This window comes from Aythya fuligula, chromosome 1 (assembly GCF_009819795.1).
Source record: "Aythya fuligula isolate bAytFul2 chromosome 1, bAytFul2.pri, whole genome shotgun sequence".
NCBI classification, from domain to species: Eukaryota; Metazoa; Chordata; class Aves; order Anseriformes; family Anatidae; genus Aythya; species Aythya fuligula.
In genome coordinates, this window is record NC_045559.1 from 171531513 (window position 1) to 171555832 (window position 24320).

General features: G+C 35.4%; 1 protein-coding gene across 1 annotated transcript in view; it reads left to right on the top strand.

Annotated features, from left to right (window-relative positions):
• DIAPH3 (diaphanous related formin 3) overlaps positions 1 to 24320 on the top strand; it is a 234576-nt gene that overhangs the window by 104705 nt on the left and 105551 nt on the right. Inside the window, exons 21-22 of the mRNA XM_032208227.1 lie at positions 2264 to 2365; positions 21943 to 22182. Coding sequence (XP_032064118.1) covers positions 2264 to 2365; positions 21943 to 22182 — 342 coding nt within the window. The remainder of the gene's footprint in view (positions 1 to 2263; positions 2366 to 21942; positions 22183 to 24320) is intronic.

A 24320-nucleotide genomic window follows, 5' to 3' on the forward strand; every position in this document is an offset into this window, starting at 1 on the left:
ATACTTCTGAAAGACATCAGAACTCTGAAATTTATGCTGTAATCCAAATAGTCATTGACTAATTATCAGAATGTTTCCCGTGACTTAGTCAAAATTCTTTCTCCTGCTTATTCTCCTTATTCTCTGTTTGATATTCAAAATGTATTTCATCTCTAGTAGTTCAAAAGCTTTATCTGAACACCATAAAGCCGCTTTGATACCAGCTGCTGCTTCGATTTTTTTTTTTTTTTTTGGTGTTCAATATTGAAAACATTCATACAACACTTGACTGTTCCTCTTTTTGAAAAGTTTTGTGATCGGTCTTTCTACATGCGAAAATTATTTTATTATCAAACAATGACCTTTTAATCTCAATAAAAATTAAGGAATTGTAGTATATTCAAAGTATTGGCAATAACTGTTATGTATATATCAAGACAGAAAAAAGTAGGTTATCAAAACCTAATTTAAAATGTGCCTTTTACACTTGAAATCTGTCTGCCCTTTGATGTCTGCTGAATTTTATAGATTTAGTGCTGGACATCTTAATTCATAATTAATAGATGTAGCCTTTTGTAGCCTTTTTTATTTTTTACAAAAATGTTTTCCAATTGTAATAACAGCAAGGATATATATGACTACCGTCATAAATTCTTCATGCTGAAAGTTAGTCTGGCACGTTCAAAACCGGATCCATAAAATTTAACTTTGCATTATTATTTTAAGCCTCATCATTCCTGCATTTTTACTGGTTTCCTTTTTTCTACCAAAATCCTTATCTGAGAGTGGAGTGTTTGTTGAAACAGTTCATTCTTTGACTATCATTTACTCTTTCTTTGGTTATTTTGGTCCTTGCACATAAGTCTAGCTTTTCTTTTTTTTATTTGCTGACTTTACTTTCTTGATAAACTATGTTGTCCTTACAGTGGATGACACAAAATGCTTTAAAACAAATTACTTATCTTAGTCCTTAGAATCAAAGTAGTGTTTCAGTTCTTAAAATAGCGACTGTTTTTACACCAAAACAGAACAGTGATGAAGTACTGTCTAGTTCTTATCTACCAGAAAAAAAAGGTTTGATAAATGCTAAACTACCATAAAATGGTGATTGTACAAGAGCTAAGAGATTGAGTATAGGAAAACTAAAAGAAGTATCAAAGTGTTCAAGCTGGTTTTAAAAACCATTAATACTTTGGATACATGTATACTGGAATTAAAAATCTAGTATTTTCATTTATTTTTTTAAGGCTATCAGAGGGAGATCCTGTTCACCAACTTGACTAAATGATTTTGTTGATTGCATAGCAATAAAACTATTTGCTTGCAGAGTAATAAAACAGATTTTGACTTAAGTGTCTGCTGTTCCACAGAGTAATGGGAAAGTGTTACAATTAGTCCTTCTGATCCATTCTTGAAAATATGATAGTTGGTAGTGGTACAGCTGTGTTTGCCCAACCTGAATCAGTGTTAGAAGGATTGCATCTTTACTTCAGCTCAGAGAAGTACCTTCTACCTAGCTGGTAATTTATGTGGGATTCAGGTGCCTAAATTCAGATGACTATTTGTAAGTGGAGGTGCTGAAGTGCTCTGGAAGCTCCAGGGAGTCTGAAGTCTTCTTAGATGATCAGATGAAGGTGTCATGTTTAGACTCTTACTTGTGTTCACAAGGCATTCACTTATGTAAGTGCCTAAGCTTCCCATATGGACTTATGAATTGAGCTGAAGCTGGGTACCACCTCTGAAGTCCTACTTCTGGAAAGTGTGCATGCTAAGTAGTGTTCAGTGGGTTTAAGATTTTGTAGATATAGGCATTGCTTTACCTGTCATCACCTTACAGTCTGCTTTTGTTCTGAAATACTAGAAGGTAAACTATCCATTCTCAAAATATTTTTTTTTTTTTGTCTAGCATTAATCATTCTTGCCATACTTTAGTTAGGTACGTTACAGTTGAAATTCTTATTCTGCCTTCCCTGTCCTATTTACTTCTTTCGTTTTGTTTACACAGGGCATATCAAACATACTCATTACAAAATGGTATTTAGTAAAAGACAACAGAAACATGTATGTTCAAAAAATCAGCAGAAGATAGTGGCATTTAATAATTTGCTTTTTACACTTGGTAACCTGAATTTGTGGGTTACCTATTTACTTTCTATCAACTTTGGCACAGGAGTGTTGTCTTTGGAGTTCATGTTAGTGATGCGTAACTAATACCATTTACCTGCAATTATAAAAGCAATGCAGAATCTGAGATTTATAAGCCTCCTTCCTTTTCTTTTGATAGAATTTAATAAAACATCTTCCGGAACAAGAACAATTGAATGCATTGTCCAAGTTCAAGAGCGAGTACAATAATTTGTCTGAACCAGAGCAGTTTGGAATTGTGGTGAGTTCTTTTTTGTTAACACTATTTTTAATTTTCTTGCCTGAAATACAGTTTTAAAGCAATAAGAGCTTATTTTTTGTAAACATGAAGAGGTGGTATAGTAAAAAAGAAAAAATATGTGTAGGTGGACATACCCATGGATCTGGAAGGCCTGATTGCCACATCCTCTTTCTTTAAAAAACTAATTTAGATAAAAGAAACAAAAAAGTAGTATTTTCTGTGGCAAGGTTCACTGGAAGATATGGAGCCATTTTTTGAATTTCCATAATATGGTGTTTTTATCCTGCTGGGCATCTGAATTCCACCACTCTTGCTCAACCTCCTCAAAGGGAAAGGAGAAGAAAATACAATGAAAAAAGGCTCAAGGGTTCAGGTAAGGACAGGGAGATCACTCAGCAATTATCGTAACAGACAAAACAAACTCAATGTCTTTGTCCCCATTGCTCCTTTATGGTTACTCTCTGCCCTTGCTCTACGTGGGATCCCTCCCACATGATGCTGTTCTTCACAAACTGATCCTTCATGGGCTTCCCACAGGCAGCAGCTCTTCAAGAACTGCTCCAACATGGGTTTGTACCATGGGGTGCAGTCCTTCAGGAACAGGTCGTTCCTGCTGGGCTCTGCTCACAGAGGCCACCCCTGCAGCTTCACCCCACCACCAAAAACCTTGTCATTTATACCTGATACACGTTGATTTTTTTTCTGTTCTATATGTAAATAGGAATGAAATACTGTAGTTGTCATTGTGTTAACCTGTTCTGCCTTCTTCCTCCTATGTTTTATAGTATGCTTTATCCAGAGTACTTACAGTCACCTTTCACATTCCCAGTAGGAAGATATGTTTATTATATCTCCCAGGTTGAATTTGTAAAGTGAGAGAGAAAATATAACACTCCTGGTTGACTGTTGGTGGTTGATGCTCTATTTGAAAAATAATAAGGGAATACCATGTATATAGCTCATAATTTATAATTATTAATTGTTTTATCCAGACAAACACAGAATAAGGCTATTTCTTTTCCTGGATTCATACATCCATATAGATCTTTTCGTTGTTCATTCCTAGTTTTTTCAAGCTAAGGTGATCACTGACAGCTTCATCCAGGATGATTTCCCCTGGAAGGAAGAAATTATTTTAGAATTCTTTTAGTATCTTTGGCTTCAGGGAAAAAGTATCATGTCACTGAGTACCATGTCATTGTAACAATATGTAGTTATTTTTGGTAGTTATCTGTGTGGATATCAAATATTTGTACCTACATATTAGAATATCTGGAGTACATGTATAGGATATGAGAGCAACACTCGAGATTCTGAATCAACTGAAGTTATCTCCTCCTTCCCTTTATTTTCATCTCCCCTGAAGGGTGAAAAAACTATCATAGATTCCCCAAATTTCTTCCTTGATCTGGAATAATAGTCTTAATATTAAATTCCATCATAAAGCAGATGTAATTAGAAGTCAGATGTACCAAGTTTAGTTTAGAGTCTCTTACGTTCAAAATTTAAGTAATATATTGTGATATATATGCTTCCTAAGAATGTATTTTCTCGTAGACCCATATCTCAATCACTAGAAGAGATGGGTGGCGAGCTAGAAATGAAATTTCTGTATGAATATCAATGAATAAATTAATTGATCAATGAATAAATGCCATTGGTAGAGTCCCTGGTTGATGTCAGCTTAAAGCGGAGATGTTTGGAGAGGAGATGGTAAATGACAAATTGAAGGGAAAAACGATGTTAGGAAGAGTATTATGATAAAGGGGGAAAAAACAACATTATTTCATCTTTACCTATGCCATAACATGAATCTAGCTCACACATACGTTTAGATGACACTATGATAAGCATCGTAGGAAAAGAGAAAAAATTAATAATGGAATATGTTAAAAATACTTTGTCTAGCTTGATTTTCTGGTTTTGTCTTGTGGTGTTTGGTGCCACTGAAGACAAGTCCTTCTGTGCTTGTCAGAAGTGGACACCCTTTCTGTAAAACTTCATTGATTTGTTATGATTTTTTTCATCATGTTTTATGTAAACATGAAACATTACTTTTTCTTACACATATATATGTATACATATATACATACATATATACTTTTATATATATATATATATATATATATATATATATATATATATATATATATGTATATATGTATATATCAAATTGGTGTCTGTTCTGGAATTGAACTTGCTAAAAGCTGTACTTTTTTTCCATAATATTAAAAGTTCACGGTTTCCATTAAATTAGATACTAGAAAATCAAAAGGGTAGATTGTTTATGTAGCAGAGAGGTTTATATATCAGTTTTTCTGAAAGAAATTAAAGTGTCCTGTGCTGAACAAAGTAGACTAAGCGTGATGCTCCTCTCTGATAACCTTGTTTCAAACCATGTTTGCTAGGATGATAGAGATAAGCACACATCTAAAAACTTCAGCAATTTTTTCTGAGTCAGACAAATTACGGCAAAATGCCTGTAGAGATGGATTTGTACCGGTAAATTTAACCATGGCTGGCTAAGGTATGGACCAAGCTAAATCATTCCAACATGTGTATATGTGTAACTGATTGGGGAAATAGGACAATTGCATGCTGGGTTATGCATTTTAATCAAATTAGAAAAATGCAAATTTAAATAGCAAATATTTTTGCCATTTTGTCAAGAGTAAATATTGATTAAAAAAAAAATACATTTAAAAATTAATTCCACATAGCTTAATGCTTGATTTGCTATTTTTCTATTTTTTTTCTTTACTTTTTTTCCTCTGTATTTGAGCCTCAGCCAACCTAGAAGTCTGTCTTTTGCTCTTTAAAAATTTACAAATTTCCAATTCAGTTAAACTGTCTCAGCCCCATCTGATGGGAAGAGCTAGAATATAGTAGTCTAGGTCAAGTTTTGCTATATTTGTTTGTGGGTTTTCTTTTCTGAAGGAACAACCAGATTCTCACTGATGAATCCAAGTGTGTGCTTTCCTTCGTTTTCTATGGAAAACATAAAAAACCATCATTAGGTATCATTTTTCTAGCGTCACAGCTATGGTGAGTCTAGTGGAGCTGACTTCAGGGATCAAGCTTCAACCAGTTTTTATCACCAAATATTTTTCCAGCAATGTTCTCCTCCAAACCAGCGTTTGGTGCTGGCGAGACAGCCCCTGGTGCCATGAGTTCATTTCTGTCTTGAAAAACAAAAAATTGCATAAGTTATTTTTATTTTTTTTTGGTTGGGAAGCAGGCTGAGAACTCCTGTTCATTTAAGGACCATGTACCGCTGCTGACATACATATAAAATGTTTTGCTTCATTTTTGTTCTTCTTTTCAAGTGAAGAGAATCAAACATGCAATACAAGACTTTGAGGTTTATCATTTAGTTGAGTAGTATCTCATAGTTACGGTATTTCAGAGAATTCAGAGATCATGTTAATTTACTCTGAAGTTGTGCTCAGGGGAAAGACTAAACCATGTGCCTCCCAAGAAACAGCCAAAATAGTGAATAAACTGATAATTACTACTTGAGTGATAATAAAATCTTTATAACGCAAACCTTCTTTTATCCTCCTGGCCTTGAATTCAAAGTCAAGATTTGTTACTCTGAAAGAAACAGCTAGACACAGAAGATACTGGCATGCTGTGACTGTTAACATATTGTGTTTTATTTCAATGTGAGTTAATTAACTTTTGCTGTTGGCTTAAAGACATTGAGGGCAAGACTCTAAGCAGTTCAGGTTCCCTCTATGAGAGTTTTGTGGTGTGAGGTTTTTTGTGTGTGTGTTTGGTTTCTGCAATTATCCTTGTCTTTTTAAATCATATTGCACTTTTATGTTTTCTGTTCATTCAGCAGTAAGTATAAAATAAATCCTTTATTACTCTTATCTTCTCTTCCAGACTTTAGGTTTTCTTTAGATAAACTACTTTATTTTCCTGCGTGTTCTTTCTTTCACGTACTCCAGACTGCTGTCTCAGAACATAGATATTATCACGTATTAATATAGAGTTTTTTTGTTTTAACTTGCACAGATCCAAGAACTACTTTATGAAAACTGTGTTATGAAATTGTTTATGAAATCTCTTAACTTTATTAAGTGCTTTAACTTAGCTTCACAGTGTTACTGTAAGTTGATTTTGAATGCTGTATTTTGATGATCAAATGCTTCATGAAATATGTTTGTGTGTGCCAAAATCTAAATGTTCAATTGCACTTCATTTTACTATAGTTCATGTTTTCTACTTGGTTTACCCAGTGTGATGAACTTTCTCTTGAATTAATTTGTCATATTATTTTCTTGGAGGTTACATCAATTATGACCAATATTGGGTGACTTATTCTGTAAAACTTGTTAATGGAGAAAACTGGGTATGTGTTTAGAAATGAGTAGTCATATGACAGCACGCTTAAAATGTGAGACCTATCTGAGAAGAATGGGATTTCAGCTGCATGATCATCTTAGCAGTTGACTGTTGACATAAGTTTTTGCATTTGTGGTTGATTATTTTTTGTTTAGATGCTATATGAAATAAGAATTGGAATGACAAAAGTTAAATTAGAAATACATCCATGGATGTCAAGCAATAGTTTATGATTTTTCAAAGAAAAAAGCATATGTACTAAATGGTCATTCATCCTAGTTTAAGTAGTAGTTTTATTAAATAAGAATTGAATTTTATTAAATAAATTATTAGATTTTGGGAATCATTGTTACAAATAAAGACTTCATTGGATGTCGTGTTTTTTGTTTGGCATTCCTAAATGCCTTGGAAAATGTGTGTTAGCTACAAAACTAATATTTGCTTGACTGTACTTGTGCTGAACTACTACTAATTTTATTTTCTTCAAAAGAACTGTAAAAAAGACAAAAGCATATCTTTAAACAATTTCTTGCACTGTTAGAGCAATGTAAGGTAATTCTTTTGTGTGTATGGCATTGAAGGGGAAACTTTCTGTAGGAGAAGACCCATACTTTAACTTTCTACAGCATTTTTGTGGGAAATACCCAATATTTGACATTTTATGTCCATTGCTTCATATAGCAGTTGCTTTTCTTTTGCTTCCTGTCATCTTCCCTTTTTTGATGATCTTATAGTTGTATGTCAGCCAGATTTAAAGCTTCTAACCATCTTTTTCTTCTTAAGCAAACGTTTTGGCATTTGATTTGTCTGTCTTTGCTTCCAATTATTTATCTTAACTTTCTGGAAACTTGTCCATGTATTATTTTCATTTATACATACAGCAACTTACTTCTCTCTGAATTTCTTGCTTCAAAAGTTGGTCTGTTCCATATTCTTTAGAATATGTATATAGATATAAATATCTAGTAGTCCATATATACATAACTGATAATAGATATGCATACATAATACGTATAGATGATAAGATATGTAGAATATACCTTTCACCTGTCATTTATACTTTCACGCTACTGCATGAATATATCCAAGTAAAAGTTATCTTCTATCCCTATTACAGCATTGATGGTTTATCTTTTCCTTGTATTCCATTGTTGTTGATGAGCTCATTGCTGGTTTTTGTCTTTTTCTGCTTATTTTTTTTTGTGTGTGTGTGTGTGCATTTTCCGTTTTCTTCTCACCCTTACTGTCTAGCTAATAAAACTTCCTTATCTTGATTGTGTACTTACTAAAGGTTGCTCTCTTTCAAAACTGCATTGTAGAAAGACTGGGTCTTGTCAGTATACGAAACCTTCAAGTGCTTCTTCCAAAGGCCAAAGACTACTAGCTTGGAGTGTATTTATTAGCCTTGTTGTTGCATCCTTTTACAAAACCCCTGACAGCTTCCTTCTGTTTTTTCTCATAGTACCATGAAATACTGGACAGTTTCCTGGCAGCAGTTGAAGAGTTTCTCATACTTGCACATAATTATATCTACCCCCTGTTGTAGCTATTCTATGGTCATGTTGAGTTTCAGCTACCTTTTGACTTCAGTAATTTTGTCTGGATAGCATGGCACCATATCTGTCCTGAACATTGATGACCATACAACATGTGTCCAGTTATAGCTAAGACAGAAACCAGTAAGCACAGCTGTTTTAACTGCCTGTGTGGTTGTGTTCCCCTCCCACCAGCCCCCAGTATAACTCTAAGGGGATAGTGTCACTTCCTGGGAGCAGCAGGGGCCTTCCATGCTGCTATTGCTCCATTTCAGTATGGTTTTTCTGTGTGCTCCAGACAGTTACAGTGTTCTAGACGACTCCAGTGTTGACTTGAAGACCGTCTCGTGTTGTTTTCTCTTGCTTAGGTCTTCTAAAGCTTCAAGCTTGCTACCAAGTCAAGATGCTAACAGCTTCAGAAAAAAATAATATTTGATAATTTCCTTAAGATATTCTCTTAAGGAAAATTCAAAATGAGAAACACCCCATGGGTAATTTACGTATAAAGAACAGGTAAAATAATGGGATTTGGACCATGGAGATGTAGTTAAACTTCATAAGAAAAGAACTTGGGGATTACTAAATAAAAGAAAAATAAAGGTATTTTGAAGCAAGTGAAAACTAAAAGTTGCTAGCTCAGCTGCATTATTGGGAAACATGAGTTGTAGAGGAGTTTATTTATCAAGAACCCTTATAAACCTTTTTAATGACACATTATATTTGTAATTTAATGTGAAGTCATGGTCTAATTCTAACAGTTGCATAGGACTTCTTGAAAATAAGAACAAAAAGAAGTAATGGCTCAAATACAGCATAATTTAAAAAGTGATCCAGTAATGCAGCAGTATTAATTTCAGGCAAGCAAGGTTAGAGCCCTTTAAGAAATAGTGTGAGAAAAGAAATATGTGCTTATTTGAGGGACTGCTGGAGAGTTGAAATATAAGCCATTGTTCATTATAATTGTTTTTAATAAAGCTATAATAGATATGTGTGAGTCAACATTTGTTCAATGGTTTTTGAATTTAAAATATTCAAGCACTAAAGATTATCTTCTATTATTGTTCATTTGTATTAATTAGATCTGAGTCTGAGGTTGTTTTTTCATTTTTTTTTTCACCTTGAGATATTAAAATTGCAAGGGTCTTGAAGCAGCTGATAAGGGCATCTTATTGCTTGCTTGTTTGAAGTAAGCTTTCTGAACTTTTCCTAAGTTGAAGAAGAAATACAAAACAAAGGTTTATAATAACCTAAAACTTGGTCATTTCAGACCTACATGGAAAAATGAACCTAGAAAAAAAAGCTCTCAGTGCAGAATCTAACAGAAAGAGAAAATGACTTTTATTTACAAAATATTGATGTAAACTGACTTTTTCACCTGTTCAGTCTCATAGAGATTGAATTCTCTTGTACTTTTATACCCTTACTCGTCTATTATGTGTGCGTCCAAGCAGTCTGGCCAGGATTGCTAATGTGCAGCACAGAGGTCAAGGGACTTCCTTGACACCTTGTTACGTCTCTGAGCTTGTTCTTGATAGGTGACAGCAAGCTAGTTTTAGGATAGCTCTTTTATATGCTTTGCTATATGTTGTCAGTTGTTATGAAGCCGTCTTTATCTCAGAGTCTCCTAACTTCTACTTCGGTAAATCTTAGGCCATGCTGCTTCCCACGTCCTGGGTTCTTCCCCTGTGTTTAAAATACATATTTAGAGTTGGTTGGTAGGCTAGTGTCCTGGTTTCAGCTTGGATGGAGTTAATTTTCTTCCTAGTAGCTGGTATGGTACTGTGTTTTGGATTTAGGATGAGAATGTTGCTGATAACACACCGATGTTGTAGCTGTTGCAGAGCAGTGCTTACACTGAGCCAAGGACTTTTCAGCTCCTCATGCTGCCCTGCCAGCGGGTAAGCAGGGGATGCACAAGAAGCTGGGAGGGGTCAGAACCAGGACAGCTGACCCCAAATGGCCAAAGGGGTATTTCATACCATGTGATGTCATGCTAAACAATTAATGGTGGCTGGCCAGGGTGTGTGGGGGGTCTGCTGCTCAGGGTCTGGCTGGGCATTGGTTGTTAGGGGGTAGGCATTTCCATTGTGCATCACTTGCTTTGTATTTTCTTTTATCATTATCTTCCATTCCTTTTCTGTCCTATTAAACTGTCTTTGTCTCAGCCAATAAGCATATTTTCTTTTTTTTTTTTTTTTTTTTTTTTTTTTTCCATAAATTCTCTCCCCCATCCCACATGGGAGGAGGAATGTGTGTGAGTGAAAGGCCGTGTGGTGCTTAGCTGCTTGCCAGGTTAAACCACAGCAGCTAGTAAGAAAAGGAGTAATTTATGTGATATTATGCAGCCCTGTTGCTATTCCCTAGGTGCTACTATGCAGGGTCTTCTGATAACTCATCTATGTTGTGGTCATATTGGAGTGTAGGTCTTCTGGTTGTAACATGAAAAAAAAATAATTCCTCAGTTTTACGGCTGGGAATGGTGTACTGAGAACAAGTGCAGGTTGTTCTATTGATATTTTTGTGCTTCTGTTTTCTGCTGCTTACATGTGCGCGTTTCTTTTTGTACCAACCTCAATATTTCTGTTAAAGAACTACGCAATAGGAGGAATTAACATTGGCATTATTATGTAGCCAGAGTACAGGAGCTTTGGTGAATGTCTATCCTGTACACAGGAAATGGCACTGAAAAAAAGGTGTTGTTGAACTCTTTTTACTCACTTCTACAAATTTGTTCAGTAACGAATGTGCACTTGAAAAAGTGCACTGACAACTCCTTTTTTTTTTTTTTTAAATATTATTATTATGAAGTAAATATCATGTTTGGAAGAATGAAGGAAGGATAAATATAAATTTAAGCATTTTGGATATATTGGCATAATTTACACTTCAAACAGTAGACTTTTGGAGGATGGAGTGAGTATGCAGTAAACTGTCTTTGTGTTGGAAGCCAGCCTTCCACACCCTCAAATTGCTTGTTTTAGATAGGGAAGGGTTGTGGTGGTTGTTTTTTTCTTCTTCTTGCTTCACAGCAGTGCTGCATTCCCAGTCGTCAAAGTTAACTTTGAGCTTCATATTTAGGCACAGCGCATCATAATCTTGATTACAATAACTATCCTCTTGTTATGTTGCTTTTTTGTGACTGACCCTTGAATAACTTAATGTTTTTGCTGGGAACCGCCTTCCCATTGAGTTTTTGACAAGTATAAGTTGCTTAATGGCAATGAAAGATATTTTAGGAACATCAGTGACTCAAAATTTGATTGCAGTGGTTGTAAAGTTAAAATGTATAGTTATGGGTGCAGTTCTAATAAAGAATAATGGATTGTAATGGATCAGAACATGATTCAGTTCTGTCCTCATTGCAACCAGTAGGCATACCTAAAACTGAACTGTAAAAGCAGGAGTATGGCCTATAAAGTTGTGAATTTCCCTCTGTTCACCACTGCTGAAGCATACTCAGTTAAAGTATTACAGCCAGTTTGGGGGTGTTTTGTACATTAGTTATAGAGGTGTGAATCCAAACATGGACTTGGACTTCAGAGGTGACTAATGACACCTCTTTGTTGTAGAAATGAGCAATATGAAGAAATATTGCTTAAGTTTTTAAACTTGAAACCCAAGGCAGGGTGTTCTCTTGAAATATGTGTAGGAAACATGGAAAAAGAAATGGAATTATATGTCCTGAATACTGATGGTTGTTATGGAAGTATATAATAGGTTTACATTTTTGACAAAAGTTACACAGGTTAGACAACAAACAGGAGGATTTTTCTAATAGTGGTAATAATTAAGACAATATAACTAGAGAGATTATGGAGTCTTTGTAGTCAGCCATCTCTTTGAGCAGACAAGCTAATACGTATTCTGTTGGCAAAGCTGATTCTCCCATAGGAAGGCTGAATGCAGTGAGTGACCTCCAAAGGTTGTCTCCCTGCTTATTTTGTATATTTATTGACTAAAATGTGCAAACACAGTACTGCTTTGTATAGATTCTGGCATATAAGCATTGCAATTAGTGGGATAATACTACTTAAATACTTGTTTTAGGAATGCCTTTCTAATGAAAATCAACACTTTGCACCTAGGATATATGACAAATCTCAGTTATAGCCTAGCTCATAGCATGATTATCTGATCTCTCCCTTTACCAAGCAAGCCATCTGAAAACTCAGCTTAAATGGGTAACTTTTTTTGTTTTATAGTGGATTAATGTAAAGAGTTGGTAAGAAAGATTTACTGAATTTATCTGCATTGCAGATTTATGCTGAAAATACTTGAGGCAAATGTTGGATGGATGTTGTGTTTTTTTTTTTTTCTTACTCTGTAATATGTTTTTATTTGAGAGGAAGAAAAATAATGGTTGATTAAAATAGCTTGTTGATGGTGATGATTCAGAGAATCCATCTAGCTTTTACAGTTTTTTATGAGGTCATGAACTCCTTTATTCCTTTTATTGATCTATGTGTTGTTTTGAATATGCAGTCCTTAATGTCCTTGGTGGTCTTTCCTTTTTTTGTACTAAAATCATTCAGGGAATAATAGTGACCAAACCCACATTCAGTTCTCATCAGTTTTTGTATTGGTTTTGAATATTATTCAGTGTTCTGAAAACAGTGGGATACAAGATGCTTCAGAAGGCTGTTTTTAGCAGTTGTGGGGATGATAAATTACTAGCTGACGTTTTAAGGCTTTGACTATAGTAATCAACTGAACAACACCAGAGAATTCTTTTGAACATTGAACCTTGATTGTCTGTAGTGCTAATTTGGTAGAATAGACGTTAACTGTAGGCATAGAATAGTCATCCTGTTGGCCTGTACAGAATTACATGTTCCCAAACAATTCCTGGGCACAGTCTGGGAGTGAGCATGAGCCAGATCTTATGATCTGAGTATCCAGTTAGATAATTGAAGACTTAAATTGGTAAGAGAGAGGCAGATTGGTTTATTAAGACAAGTTTTAATGATTACAAAGCAGATCTTTCTGCTTTCATCACAGGGGGGACAGAGCAGTACATCAAAGGGAAGTTGGGTACAAGCATGTTGGTTCCAACCATTGATAACCTGAGTGTCTTGCAGGCGTGTCTACACCTCTCGGGCCTGGCATCTCTGAGCACTTCTGGAAGTGCAGAAGGACACGACAATGTTTGGTCCCGTGTCATGTGGCTCCAGATTGTTGCTCTCACCATCCCTAGGTTGTTTTGGGATTCAGTTTATATACATGACTACCAGAATACTCAAAATATAATTGACTCTCTAAAGAGTTGTAGGTTGTCATGGTAAGTTAAGCTTTCTTGTTGCTCCAGCTAAAAATGTTCTGTAATGATAGCTCCCTGTCAGCTCCCCAGTGGCGCACATCAACTTCTCCCCACTCTCTTGCCCACGGAACAATGCTAAGGCTTAAGGATTATCTGTGCCAACTTACATTAGCAACTTGTTGCACCACAAACTGTCCGCAGTGGTAGTTCTCATCTGGTTCTGCGGTGTGCAGGGAGCTGAATCTAGCAGCAGGCATGTGAACTCTTCAGTGCCTGTGATCCTTAGTGACAGAAAATAGTCCTGGAGAAATTTGATTTATTACTATGGTTTTAAATCCATAAATGTAATTCCATTTCAAAAATCATAATTTTGACATTATTTATAAACAAATTTGATGCAAAAAAATTGCTAATACTTGTTAGGATACTTTTAGTGGACCTTTGACCTTAGGTGTAGGTAACTATTATTAGCAATTGCATGCTTTAGGATAGTGTCTCAAGTACCATGTGTGATAGCTCCTACTAAAGTTTATCTTAAAACTTAAGATATTTGAAAATATGTTCACATATAGTTTGGGAGTGAGAAAAAGAAACAATCTTGATCACTTTTATTTACTCAAAGATAAAATTGAGGGAATTATGAAATATTGTTTCAGAAATAATTAATATCTGGACCTTGTGAGGAACATGACAGCTAACCTGAATAGAATTTGGCAAGCTATCCTCATGTGGCTTCACAGCTTGTTCGCTGATGGATGTGTTTTTAATGAGTTCATACCAAAAGAGAAGATTTCACTAGAGTAAATTGAAGATTAGAGTGAGGCCTGATGAAGGCTAGTTTGTCTTAAATAATTCAGCAAACACTTAAAATGATCAATTCCATATTCAGCTGGTGATTTCACCTGTATGTTCACACTAAGGATAACTCAGAATGTGTTAATGTCTTCCACTGGTATCTGGGGAATACCTTACTATACCTGAAGAGGTGTTCCTAATACTTGATGCTTGGGCACAGCCGTACCTAGTGCCATAAATAGCACCATTTCAGTTTATTTAAGATCCTAAAGTAGTGAGGTGTATAAAAATATATTTATGCCAAATAACAGTCAAGTTACTTAAGTTGTTCAGAGGGGAAACATCCTTAACTCTTACAATGTTGATGTCTTTCAAACTTTAAACCTGAACAGGGTGGAGAACCAAGCTCCAGAAATATCTTCTGAAAATGATCTGAACTAATTTGTCAGTTTGCGATTGACAAGAGTGAGTATTTCTATGGATTAGATTATATTACTTCAGATGCATCACTGCAAGACGATTACTCTGAATCAACATCTGTAAAAGATTTGGTACCAGTAGGTCTCACTCTTATCCTTGTTCAGTTGTGATGAAACAGTTTTGCATGATTCTAGTTCAAAAAACAAAATCTAAGGAATGGATTAAAAACAATTGTCTTGTTTCTTCAGATGGCAGGCAGTGGTGTTTTTTTCTTCTGGCATGGACGTAGGCTCTCTCTTTTTTAGTTTTCTCCCTGGAGGTCTCACTACAACTTCCTAGCAATGAGGTTGCATGTCTGAGAGTTTTCATCTTTTGCCTCCAGCCAATCAGTGATTCACATTGCAGATTCCTCTAAACGTCTTGAGCTTGTCTTGAATCTGCTTTGATGCAATCTCTGTAAAAACTCAGTGCAGTTCACACGGCATTACTGATGAAAATTGGTGCCATATTGTTTTCACTTAAGAAGCTTTGTCAGATGTGTCTCATTATGACTCAATGTAACTGCAAAACTATCACCTGTTGGTAGACTGTTTGGATTTTCTTTTACCCATATAGCAACAACTTTGTGGAGTATATTGCAGTAGTTTGGCAGTATTCACACTTTGGCTTGCAGTTTCCTAAAATCAAACAGAGCAATTTTTTATGTAAGATTTCTTAATATTTGACTAGAATCTTGGGTCTCCAGGAAAAAAAAAGAAAAAACAAACAAGTGATTCTGAGCTTAGACATTTTGACTTGACCAAGAAATGCAAATTACAGTTGAAATTAAATCTGAGGTAGCTTTTCCTTAAAGATTCTAAGATTAATAGCAATTTCTTTACACCTGAAAGAAGACTTGCATGGGGCAGCTAAATTTAGTGTGGATTCTACTATCTGTTTTTCTCCTTTTTATTTCCATGCCTTCAGTGATCATGAAAGAGAATCAAGAAGAGATATACCCAAAGCAGAATTTCTTCACTTGTGTCTTGAAAGGTACTGCTTCAAGATTAAGGGTACTCAGGGAAAGACAAACTTCCTTATGACTTGTATTTTCACTCTCTTAGTCTTAGGAGTAGACTGCACAATTTCCACTCAGTTTGGAAACATGCCACATAGGTGGCCTTTGCCACTTGTATTGGTTAAAGCATTCCTTACTACTTCCCAGCATATCCTTCCTGTCTCTGTTCAAAGTCTCTTCCCACAATAATAGTTTTGATAGTTGATGTCTTACTGTAGAGGCTGTTCCCCATTTTATCAGCACAGAAGACTTAAAGCACCTAAACCTTGGTGCCAGATAAGAATGGAGCTTTGTTGGGCTTTCAGAAAATTTGAGTTTGGGTTGGTAACACAGGCTAGAACAATATTTTGGCTTCACTAAAAATATCAACAATCCTTTTGAAGATAATTTTCATGTGGGGATTTGAATATCTTAAGAAAAACTCTTCTGAGTAAGGACCTTGATCAATCCATGATCTCTCAACAACCTCAAGTATTGTTTGGGAAGTTAGTCATTTACGTTAAGTTGATGCATCCGAAGGACTGTAAAGTGTAGGGCAGCTGTGCTAAAAGAATCTTGAGGCTAGTCAGCATCTTAGATTTCTGGAGCTTGAAACAAATATGCACTTATTCTAGCTTCTGACTGTAGAGCTCAAAGGAGCTCCTATGGACCCCAAATCCTTTAGTACTTACCCTCTCTGTTATCATTTTGTAGAAGTGGGGAACATTTTTCAAGATATATGAACATCTTTCCAACAGCATTCACTTATGTGATGTTTCATGTCAGACAGTTTTTGCCATGGATTGCCTGTGGTTCCAAATGCACCAAGTAACTATATGGAAAAAATTTCTGAATTCTCTGTTGACAAGACTACAGAAGATCTACAGCAGAATGCTGTTTCCTTTCCACTACTGTCATCATCATAGACACGTATCTTCCTGATTAGGAAATTAACTTAGATGCCTTGTTGGGTCAGTACAGAAGACTATTCTAAATATGAATGTGTTAGTGATCTGCGCTTTTTCTGAAACGTGTCATGTCTATCACATCAAAGACATAATCAGCTGCTGATGATGTCTGTTATCACTGTATACTGCTCAAATAATTACGTATTGTCAAATTCTACTTTTTAGTTGGGAGTAAGTATGGTGGTTCAACCTGGTGGAAAATACTAAGCCTGCTGTCATCACTTTTAGACATTCCCACACAGACTTTGATCTTCTACCTATATCTTCATAGCCTGTATGTTGGGACACTCAAAGTAATAGCATTAGGATGTGGGTTTCTGGTAGCAGCCAGAAAGCAAATGAAGGACTCCTTTAGAACTAAGCTGATAAGATTTTTCCATCTAGAATACAGCCAGATCTCTCTTACTTTTAGAGACTCTTCGTGTGGTTTGATATTGTATTATTCTTGTTTAAATTTCTCAATGACTTGTGCCCTTGACTTCTGCTGTAAATTTATTTATTTTTGCCATCTGGCTGAATTAGAGGTTTTGTAGAGGACTTTTCCTATGTCAAACTCTGACTTGGTTTCCCATGAGGAAACCTTTTCAGTCTGGTTGCATCTGCTCCATATGTACCTTTTAATGAAAATAGCTTTTCTGACGGCTGTTACATCTGCTACAGATAGGAGAATTTTGGAGATTTAGACCCTCTTATTCATAGATGATACCTTTTTAGGAAGATAGTGTTGTCTTAACTCTGAGAAACAAAAGCTGTCTGTGTCCCAGTCTGATCAAGATGTCAGTAAATCTGTGTGTTTGATAGTTTCCATCTACCTGCCTCAGCCTACAAGCAAACAAAAAAACCTTTGTGTGTCCAGGTTGAACAACAACTCTTTTTTAACCTGGATAATGGATGTGTGCTAACTGTATTTTCAGATAGGATAAAAAACAATTAAAAACAAAAACAAACAAACAAAAAACACACACAAAAAAAAAAACACACACACACAAAAAAAAACATTTATTCTCAGAGTGGAACATACCTATCTGTGAATTTCAGCAGGAAGCCTATTGCAGTGTATAGCAGTCTGTTATGTCAGCTTGTTTCGAGAGCTGTTATAGCCCCTATTGGCGATTTGGTTTTATTTTGTAGGACAGGTGACCTCTGGAGCATTCAAAAGGAGGGTCCTCTCTTCGGAGATCCGCAGGCTGGTTCATCTTTTTTGAATGTAATGCCATCAAAAACAGTACCAGGCATTTTCTGCACAGTGCATCAGTGCACTGTCATCCTCAAGACACGAGAAGGCCATCCATGTGTAGCTAGGAGGTAATTGATAAGTGTTGTCCCTGTGTCATACACAGTATGCTCCTTTCTCTTCTGCTGTGGATATCCTCTAAGAAAATATTGGGTTTGGAAGCAACCGAGACAGTGGTGCAAACTCAAGGTGTTTATAATTCAAGCTAGGGAAATGGAGCAGCAGGATGTGCCCTCTATCAATGCAAGAATGGCTGAAAAGTCATCAACTCAAATGGTTGCTTGTACACATAACACGTAAATACGGAGATTTTCTGGTTTATTGTAAGTAATTTTAAGCTGCTAAGTATTATTTATTTGGGAAAAAAGTGTGTCAAAGCTGAAGGAAGATGTGCTATTTCCACATAGCCATAAAAAAAATCTCAAAAAAAATGCTGTTCCATTATGTTGTTAACTTTCCATATGCTGAAAAAATGTTTGGTCTATTCCAGAATGCTCTGTCTTCACAAAGATACCAGACGCATTGACTACCTTTTTCAAATTGAGCAGGGTGTTCTTTTTTTCTTCTCTAAAAAGTGGATAATAGGCCTTTTAAGGTCTCAGTTTTTCCTTCCTTGATATATTTTTCTGCTTTTGAGTGCCTGAATTTAAAGTGTTAAAAATTCACACTTCTTACCTCTGTGCTCTGTAGAGTTCACCAGTGCTACAGTGATGGCAACTATGTTTTCCATTGAGGATATCCTTCCATCTTACGTTTTAGTCATACTGGCTGTACGTGGTATTTTACTTTTTCAATGGGAACGCTTTCAGATGCTCTGACAACTTCAGGACTGTTGATCCTTTAAGGAAATGATATTGTGAAACTGGAACCCTTGCAGTGTTTTTCTCTACAAGCTTGGGTTAAGAACAAATCACATTCAGTGATGAAAATGTAATGTCAGTGTGACTTCTGAGACATGTTCCTTTACTTGACATCAACAAAGCAGACAGTGAAGGTACACGCTTACCAGATGGCACACTGTTGCAGGTGCTTTTTGAATTATGCTGTAATTGAGAGAAAAGCCTCTCTTTGCTGTCGCATAAAGAACTCAGGGAGCTACAGCTAGGTAGCTCAAATCAGCTGTCAATTCCCATTTGGGCTAATGCATAGTGATAATAGTCTTGTAGACTATTACTTGAAAATTGAATAATTCATTACCCCTACAGTGAGTTCTCTTACGTGTTGTCCACTTGTCTTTTAACTTTCTACCTCAACATCCCTCTTTAGTTATTTTATTGTCTGATTTCAAGATTCTGCTTTAGGTACATAAGGTACATAGGTAGTATATGTTAAGTATAAGAAAAAATCAGGACATGAATGTAAGCCTCTCAACATTACCAGAAGTAAATTTTTAGCATCTTTTGTGATAAGGTGTATGTATTTCACTGTTTGAATACATGTGTAGACAACATTTCACAAAGAAAGCCGTAAACTGATAAAGGAACTCCCCATCTCCTCTCTTCCTAATTATTGACTTAGCAAACAGGTAAACAAACAGTACCAAAGGCATGCATTTTACATGAACATGAATTTCAAAGTGTTGATAATAATGATAATAATAATAGCCAAATGGCACTTCAGTTGTGTTTCTGGTATATGCCTGTTTCTGTTCGTTCTTTAGAATTTATTATGCATTTCTGCTTCCATCGTTAAGACACGTACAGAACTAGATCTATTAACCTCATTCTGATGAAAACTTTGCATGTTTCATGCATCTGTGTTTGTTCACGTTTGTGCAACACATCTTTGTGATGTAAAGTATCTGATTATTTCAGTTTCAGGAACCTGCCTGTCTGAGAAGCCATGAGTAAATAAATCATGCATCATCTGCTGTTCTCTAATACCTTTAGTTTGGTACCATTTAAAATCATTGCAGCTTTATTCTGTAGTTCCTCTGGTTTGATATTAATGGTCATCTCTGCTGCATCCTGAGTAGGGAAAAATACTAAAATTCTGGATAATTTTTGAGCAGATTGATGTTTTTTGAGTCTAGTCTCAAATTTCTCCTGTCTGATCTGAAAACAAAAGTTACAATTCAGATATGATAAGTAGCTTTGCACTTGTTTTGTACTAGTAAGTAAATTGTTTCAGATAAATGAGATAATACTGATTTTTCCTGATTGGCCTGGGAGAATAACTTCGTGACACATACCTCGTGACACACAAATTATGTGTGAAGGTGTAAAAGTACTACGTTAATTTTAGTTGGGTGTTAGGTATTTCCATCTCTATTCCATTCTGAAATTTCCAGTGTAACTTCAAGTCCTGTTATCCTTGCTTAATAATTGTTCAGTAATAAATTTACCACCCTATTGGATGCTACTTAGTTGACGATAAGTACACAGTATCTGCCTACAGTTGATACTGAGCTAACATCCAGACTATATATATTTTTGTCTTTTTACTATGGCACCAGGCCAGAGATGGTCTGTAAACTAAAGCTCAGTATTGGCTGGAGTATACTGTGTGCTCTGGAAGCTGCTTTTCAGTTTAGTTTTATCTGAAAGATGCCCTGTTCATGTGCTTTGCTCTGTGATGTAAACAGAAGTGTGGATACTGGAAAAGATTCCTTATTTTACTTCAAAATTTCTTGTCTGAACCAAAATGCAAATGTTTATGTTTACTTCAATAGAACCATGATCAGGTGGTTGCATTGCCAGACAGGCATTGCAGGCATGGCTCTAGTAGCATAAAATACTAACTCTACCTGATTTTTAGTACTACTGTCACAGAGAAACCAATAGAATGGGCTGTAAATTACAGTCTCTTTTGCTTCAATGTCACATTCATTGGATTAGACAGTCCTCAGTATCAGCTTAGGATAGCTTAGATTTGTGTTTGTTTTGACTTGACACTGAGATGGATAAAGAGTATTATCCATTATGCTTTTCACTGACTCTACTGTGGGATGATCAGCACCAAATAACTTGTGAATGTTGTACTGACAGCTATTTTCACATTGGTATACTACGTATGGGTTGAAAAATGTTCCATAAATCCTTAGATATTACTGTGGTTTGGAGGGGGATTTTTCCAATGTAAAGGCAAGTTTTTAAGGCCACTCTATGGCCTTAAAAATATTTCTATGATAGAGTTGGATGGATAAGTAGTATTCTGTAGGCTTGGGAGATGGAGGAAGTTAATTTACTGAATGCATTCCGTGTTCCTTGATTTAAAGAAATAATACAATTTGCAGTCTTGTTTAGATGTAGGAACTAACGTTCATAGTATCTCTGGGGTGGGAATTCAGGGACCTAAGTCATATGGGAAGACTGAAACTTCTGTTGAAAATGCCTGACCAGAAAAGCGTAGAGAAAGTCAAGTCTTTTGCATATGATCTACAGGAGTTACTGTTTTCCTAGGAGCATTCTTCTGCTTTACCTAATTAACTGTATAAGGTCCAGGGCTATAGTGGGATATGAATACTGGCACATAATAATGCATGTTTTATTAGTGTTTTATAGCTTCGATTTTTCAAAACTGTTATTTTTCTGCAAGTTTAGAGTAAGCTGTTATTGAAATCAGCTTTTAAATATTTGCACCAGAAAATGAGATTTGCCTTGTTTGGGTACATCCTGAGTTATACAGAATTTGTGAACTACTTTTATTACTTTGCAACTACTGGGTCATAAACTTGGATTAGTTTTATAGGATTTGGTATATGAGTTGACAGATGTGATATATGATGACACTTTATCGTTTATTGCTTACACATACTAGTTATTGGGAAAGGATGGGGGCAGTTCACATTAACCACAAGATGGGATTTCAGTTGCTTACCCAAGTGTCTCTCATTCATTCGTTCATTTGCTATCAGTTATAGCAGATATATTGCTTCTTCAAGCCTGTCACACCAATAAATCATTTCAGATTGTATGCATTTGTACAGTGCCAAACTGTAGCATGAATTTTAAAGGAAATCTCCTATTTTCTTTTCAATCAGATGAGCAACGTGAAGAGACTACGGCCACGGCTCAGTGCTATTCTTTTTAAGCTCCAGTTTGAAGAGCAGGTGAACAACATCAAACCTGACATCATGGCTGTCAGTGCTGCCTGTGAAGAGATAAAAAAGAGTAAAAGCTTTAGCAAGCTGCTGGAACTAGTATTATTAATGGGAAACTACATGAATGCAGGTTCTCGGAATGCACAGACCTTTGGATATAATCTCAGCTCCCTATGTAAAGTGAGTTTTGAAATGTCCAGGTTGAGTATTGCATTCACTTCTTCATTTGTTTTTATTGCACTACTTAAATACCTTGTTTTGATGTTTTCCCTACAGTTGATTCTTTGTTTTCATTTTTTTTTCTTCATAATTCTTAACATTAGTTGATGATTTGAACAATACAGAGTTTATCTGTGTACACTCATCTTGAGACTGGATTGCATTTAAACTTTTAGAAGATTCCATACTGAGGAAATAATAATCATAAAACAATAAATAAATAAGGTTATGGAAGGACCATATCAATGTGATATTGGTAGCATTGTAGCCTTACATGTCTGAACACTTCTAAATCTGTCATATGTATATTTTTTTGATAGTTATGTTTTCTTTTACATAATTTTTTCCTTATCTGATTTCCTTTTGTTGTTGCTCAGTTTCATCAGTTTCCTATGTTTTCCCTATGTTTCTTATATAGAAGTTGAAAGAGTGAAAATTTAACATATATGCAAGAAGACATCTGTACTTCCCTGAGTATTAATTTACAAACAATTCTAAGCCTAATTGCCTTCTACTTACTTTTTTTTTTTTTGTTTTCTTTCCCTGTGCCCTCTGGTCACAGCAAAATCTGAACAGAGAGTGTATGTAATAATTTTCATAAAAATGAAATTATTTGGAAGCTATTATGTACTTTTTATCTTCTCTCAGCTTCTTTGTCTTTCTACACGATGGAGAAAATGCATTACCTTTATGTTAACTAACACATTCTTTAATCAGCCTGACTCTGCCATGTTTCAGAATTCTTTCATTATGGTTCTTAAGTGTTCGGTGCAATACCTGTATCTTGAATATTCATAGAGAATAAGTTATATTCCTTCCCTAGTCTAAAGTAAACATTTAAGCATTCATCAGCCACCTAAAATACAGCATAGATGAAATTATTGAGTTAAAAGTACAATTTGTTGAGAAATGTATTTAAAAGGCAGATACTAAAGGTTCTCTCTCCAATTAGGTGCATTTACTTCTTAGGTATGATCTTTATGAGAATCTATCCTAGGTCCAATTATATTCTCTGTATTTTTAATGCACATCATAACTTAAAAGAAGAGAGAGAAATATACTTATGAAAATAGTATGAAGATAGTTGTTACAAGCACTTTGCAGATCAGGATTCAAAAATGATCTCAGAGAAATAATTTAAGATGTGGAAGATGAAAATTGTGTTTGAACTACTCCATGTAGGAAAGCGAACTGATGTGCACAGATAACGAAAGTAAGGAATGAATGGCTATACAGAATTCCAGAAAATGGGCTTTAGGTCCTGGTTTACCCTTACAGTGCTCTAGTATAAAATATATTTGACAAATAGTTTGTTAGATTTGCAAGCTTCTGGGTTATTTAGCTTTATAGGAGGCTATGACATTCTGTTGGAGGGGAGAAAAATCTGTTTTAGTGGACCTTCTGTGTATTATAAAGAAGGCAATTGTCTACAAATTTCTTGATACAGATATGTTTTGATGAAGTCTTTACTGTATTACTGTAGAAAATGTATAGACTGACTAGCAAGAATCTAGGGGATAGTAACAAGTAATACTACTAAATGTAGAAAAAAATCAAATGTAGGTATATTTAATTTAGAAAGGAAAGAGTAACGTGAGGAGGACGCAAGTGTCCTTTTGTTATTAATTTATTATAAAGAAGGCATCTGAACATTTGGTTGCTATGTAGTTAAGGTAGTGATGGAATAATTGGCTTTGCTGGTAGCAAAAGAAGCTTGGTTAAAGATTTAAGAAAGCTTTGTAGCTGCAAAGATGGTTAAAAAGTTGATAGTGAACGAGATTGTGGAAAGCTTTTGAAATCCAGGTATACTAGTGATTCTCAACGAATCCCTATGAGGCCAAATTAAAAGCTGAAATAAATAATAATTTGATTACAGTATTTAGTTAACTAGTTGGTAACTGCATGTGGGTTTCTTAGAAACCTGGAATAATTCAGGTTGAAAGGGACTCAGTAGGCATCGAACCTGCACAGAAAAAATACTCGTTAAGTGTTTATATAATATATTTATATACTGGGTGATGTTGATAGAAAGCTTTAAGCTATTACAGAAAAAGGTAATTTGCTCCTCATGATCAGAATGCTTAGAACAGCAGAACCTT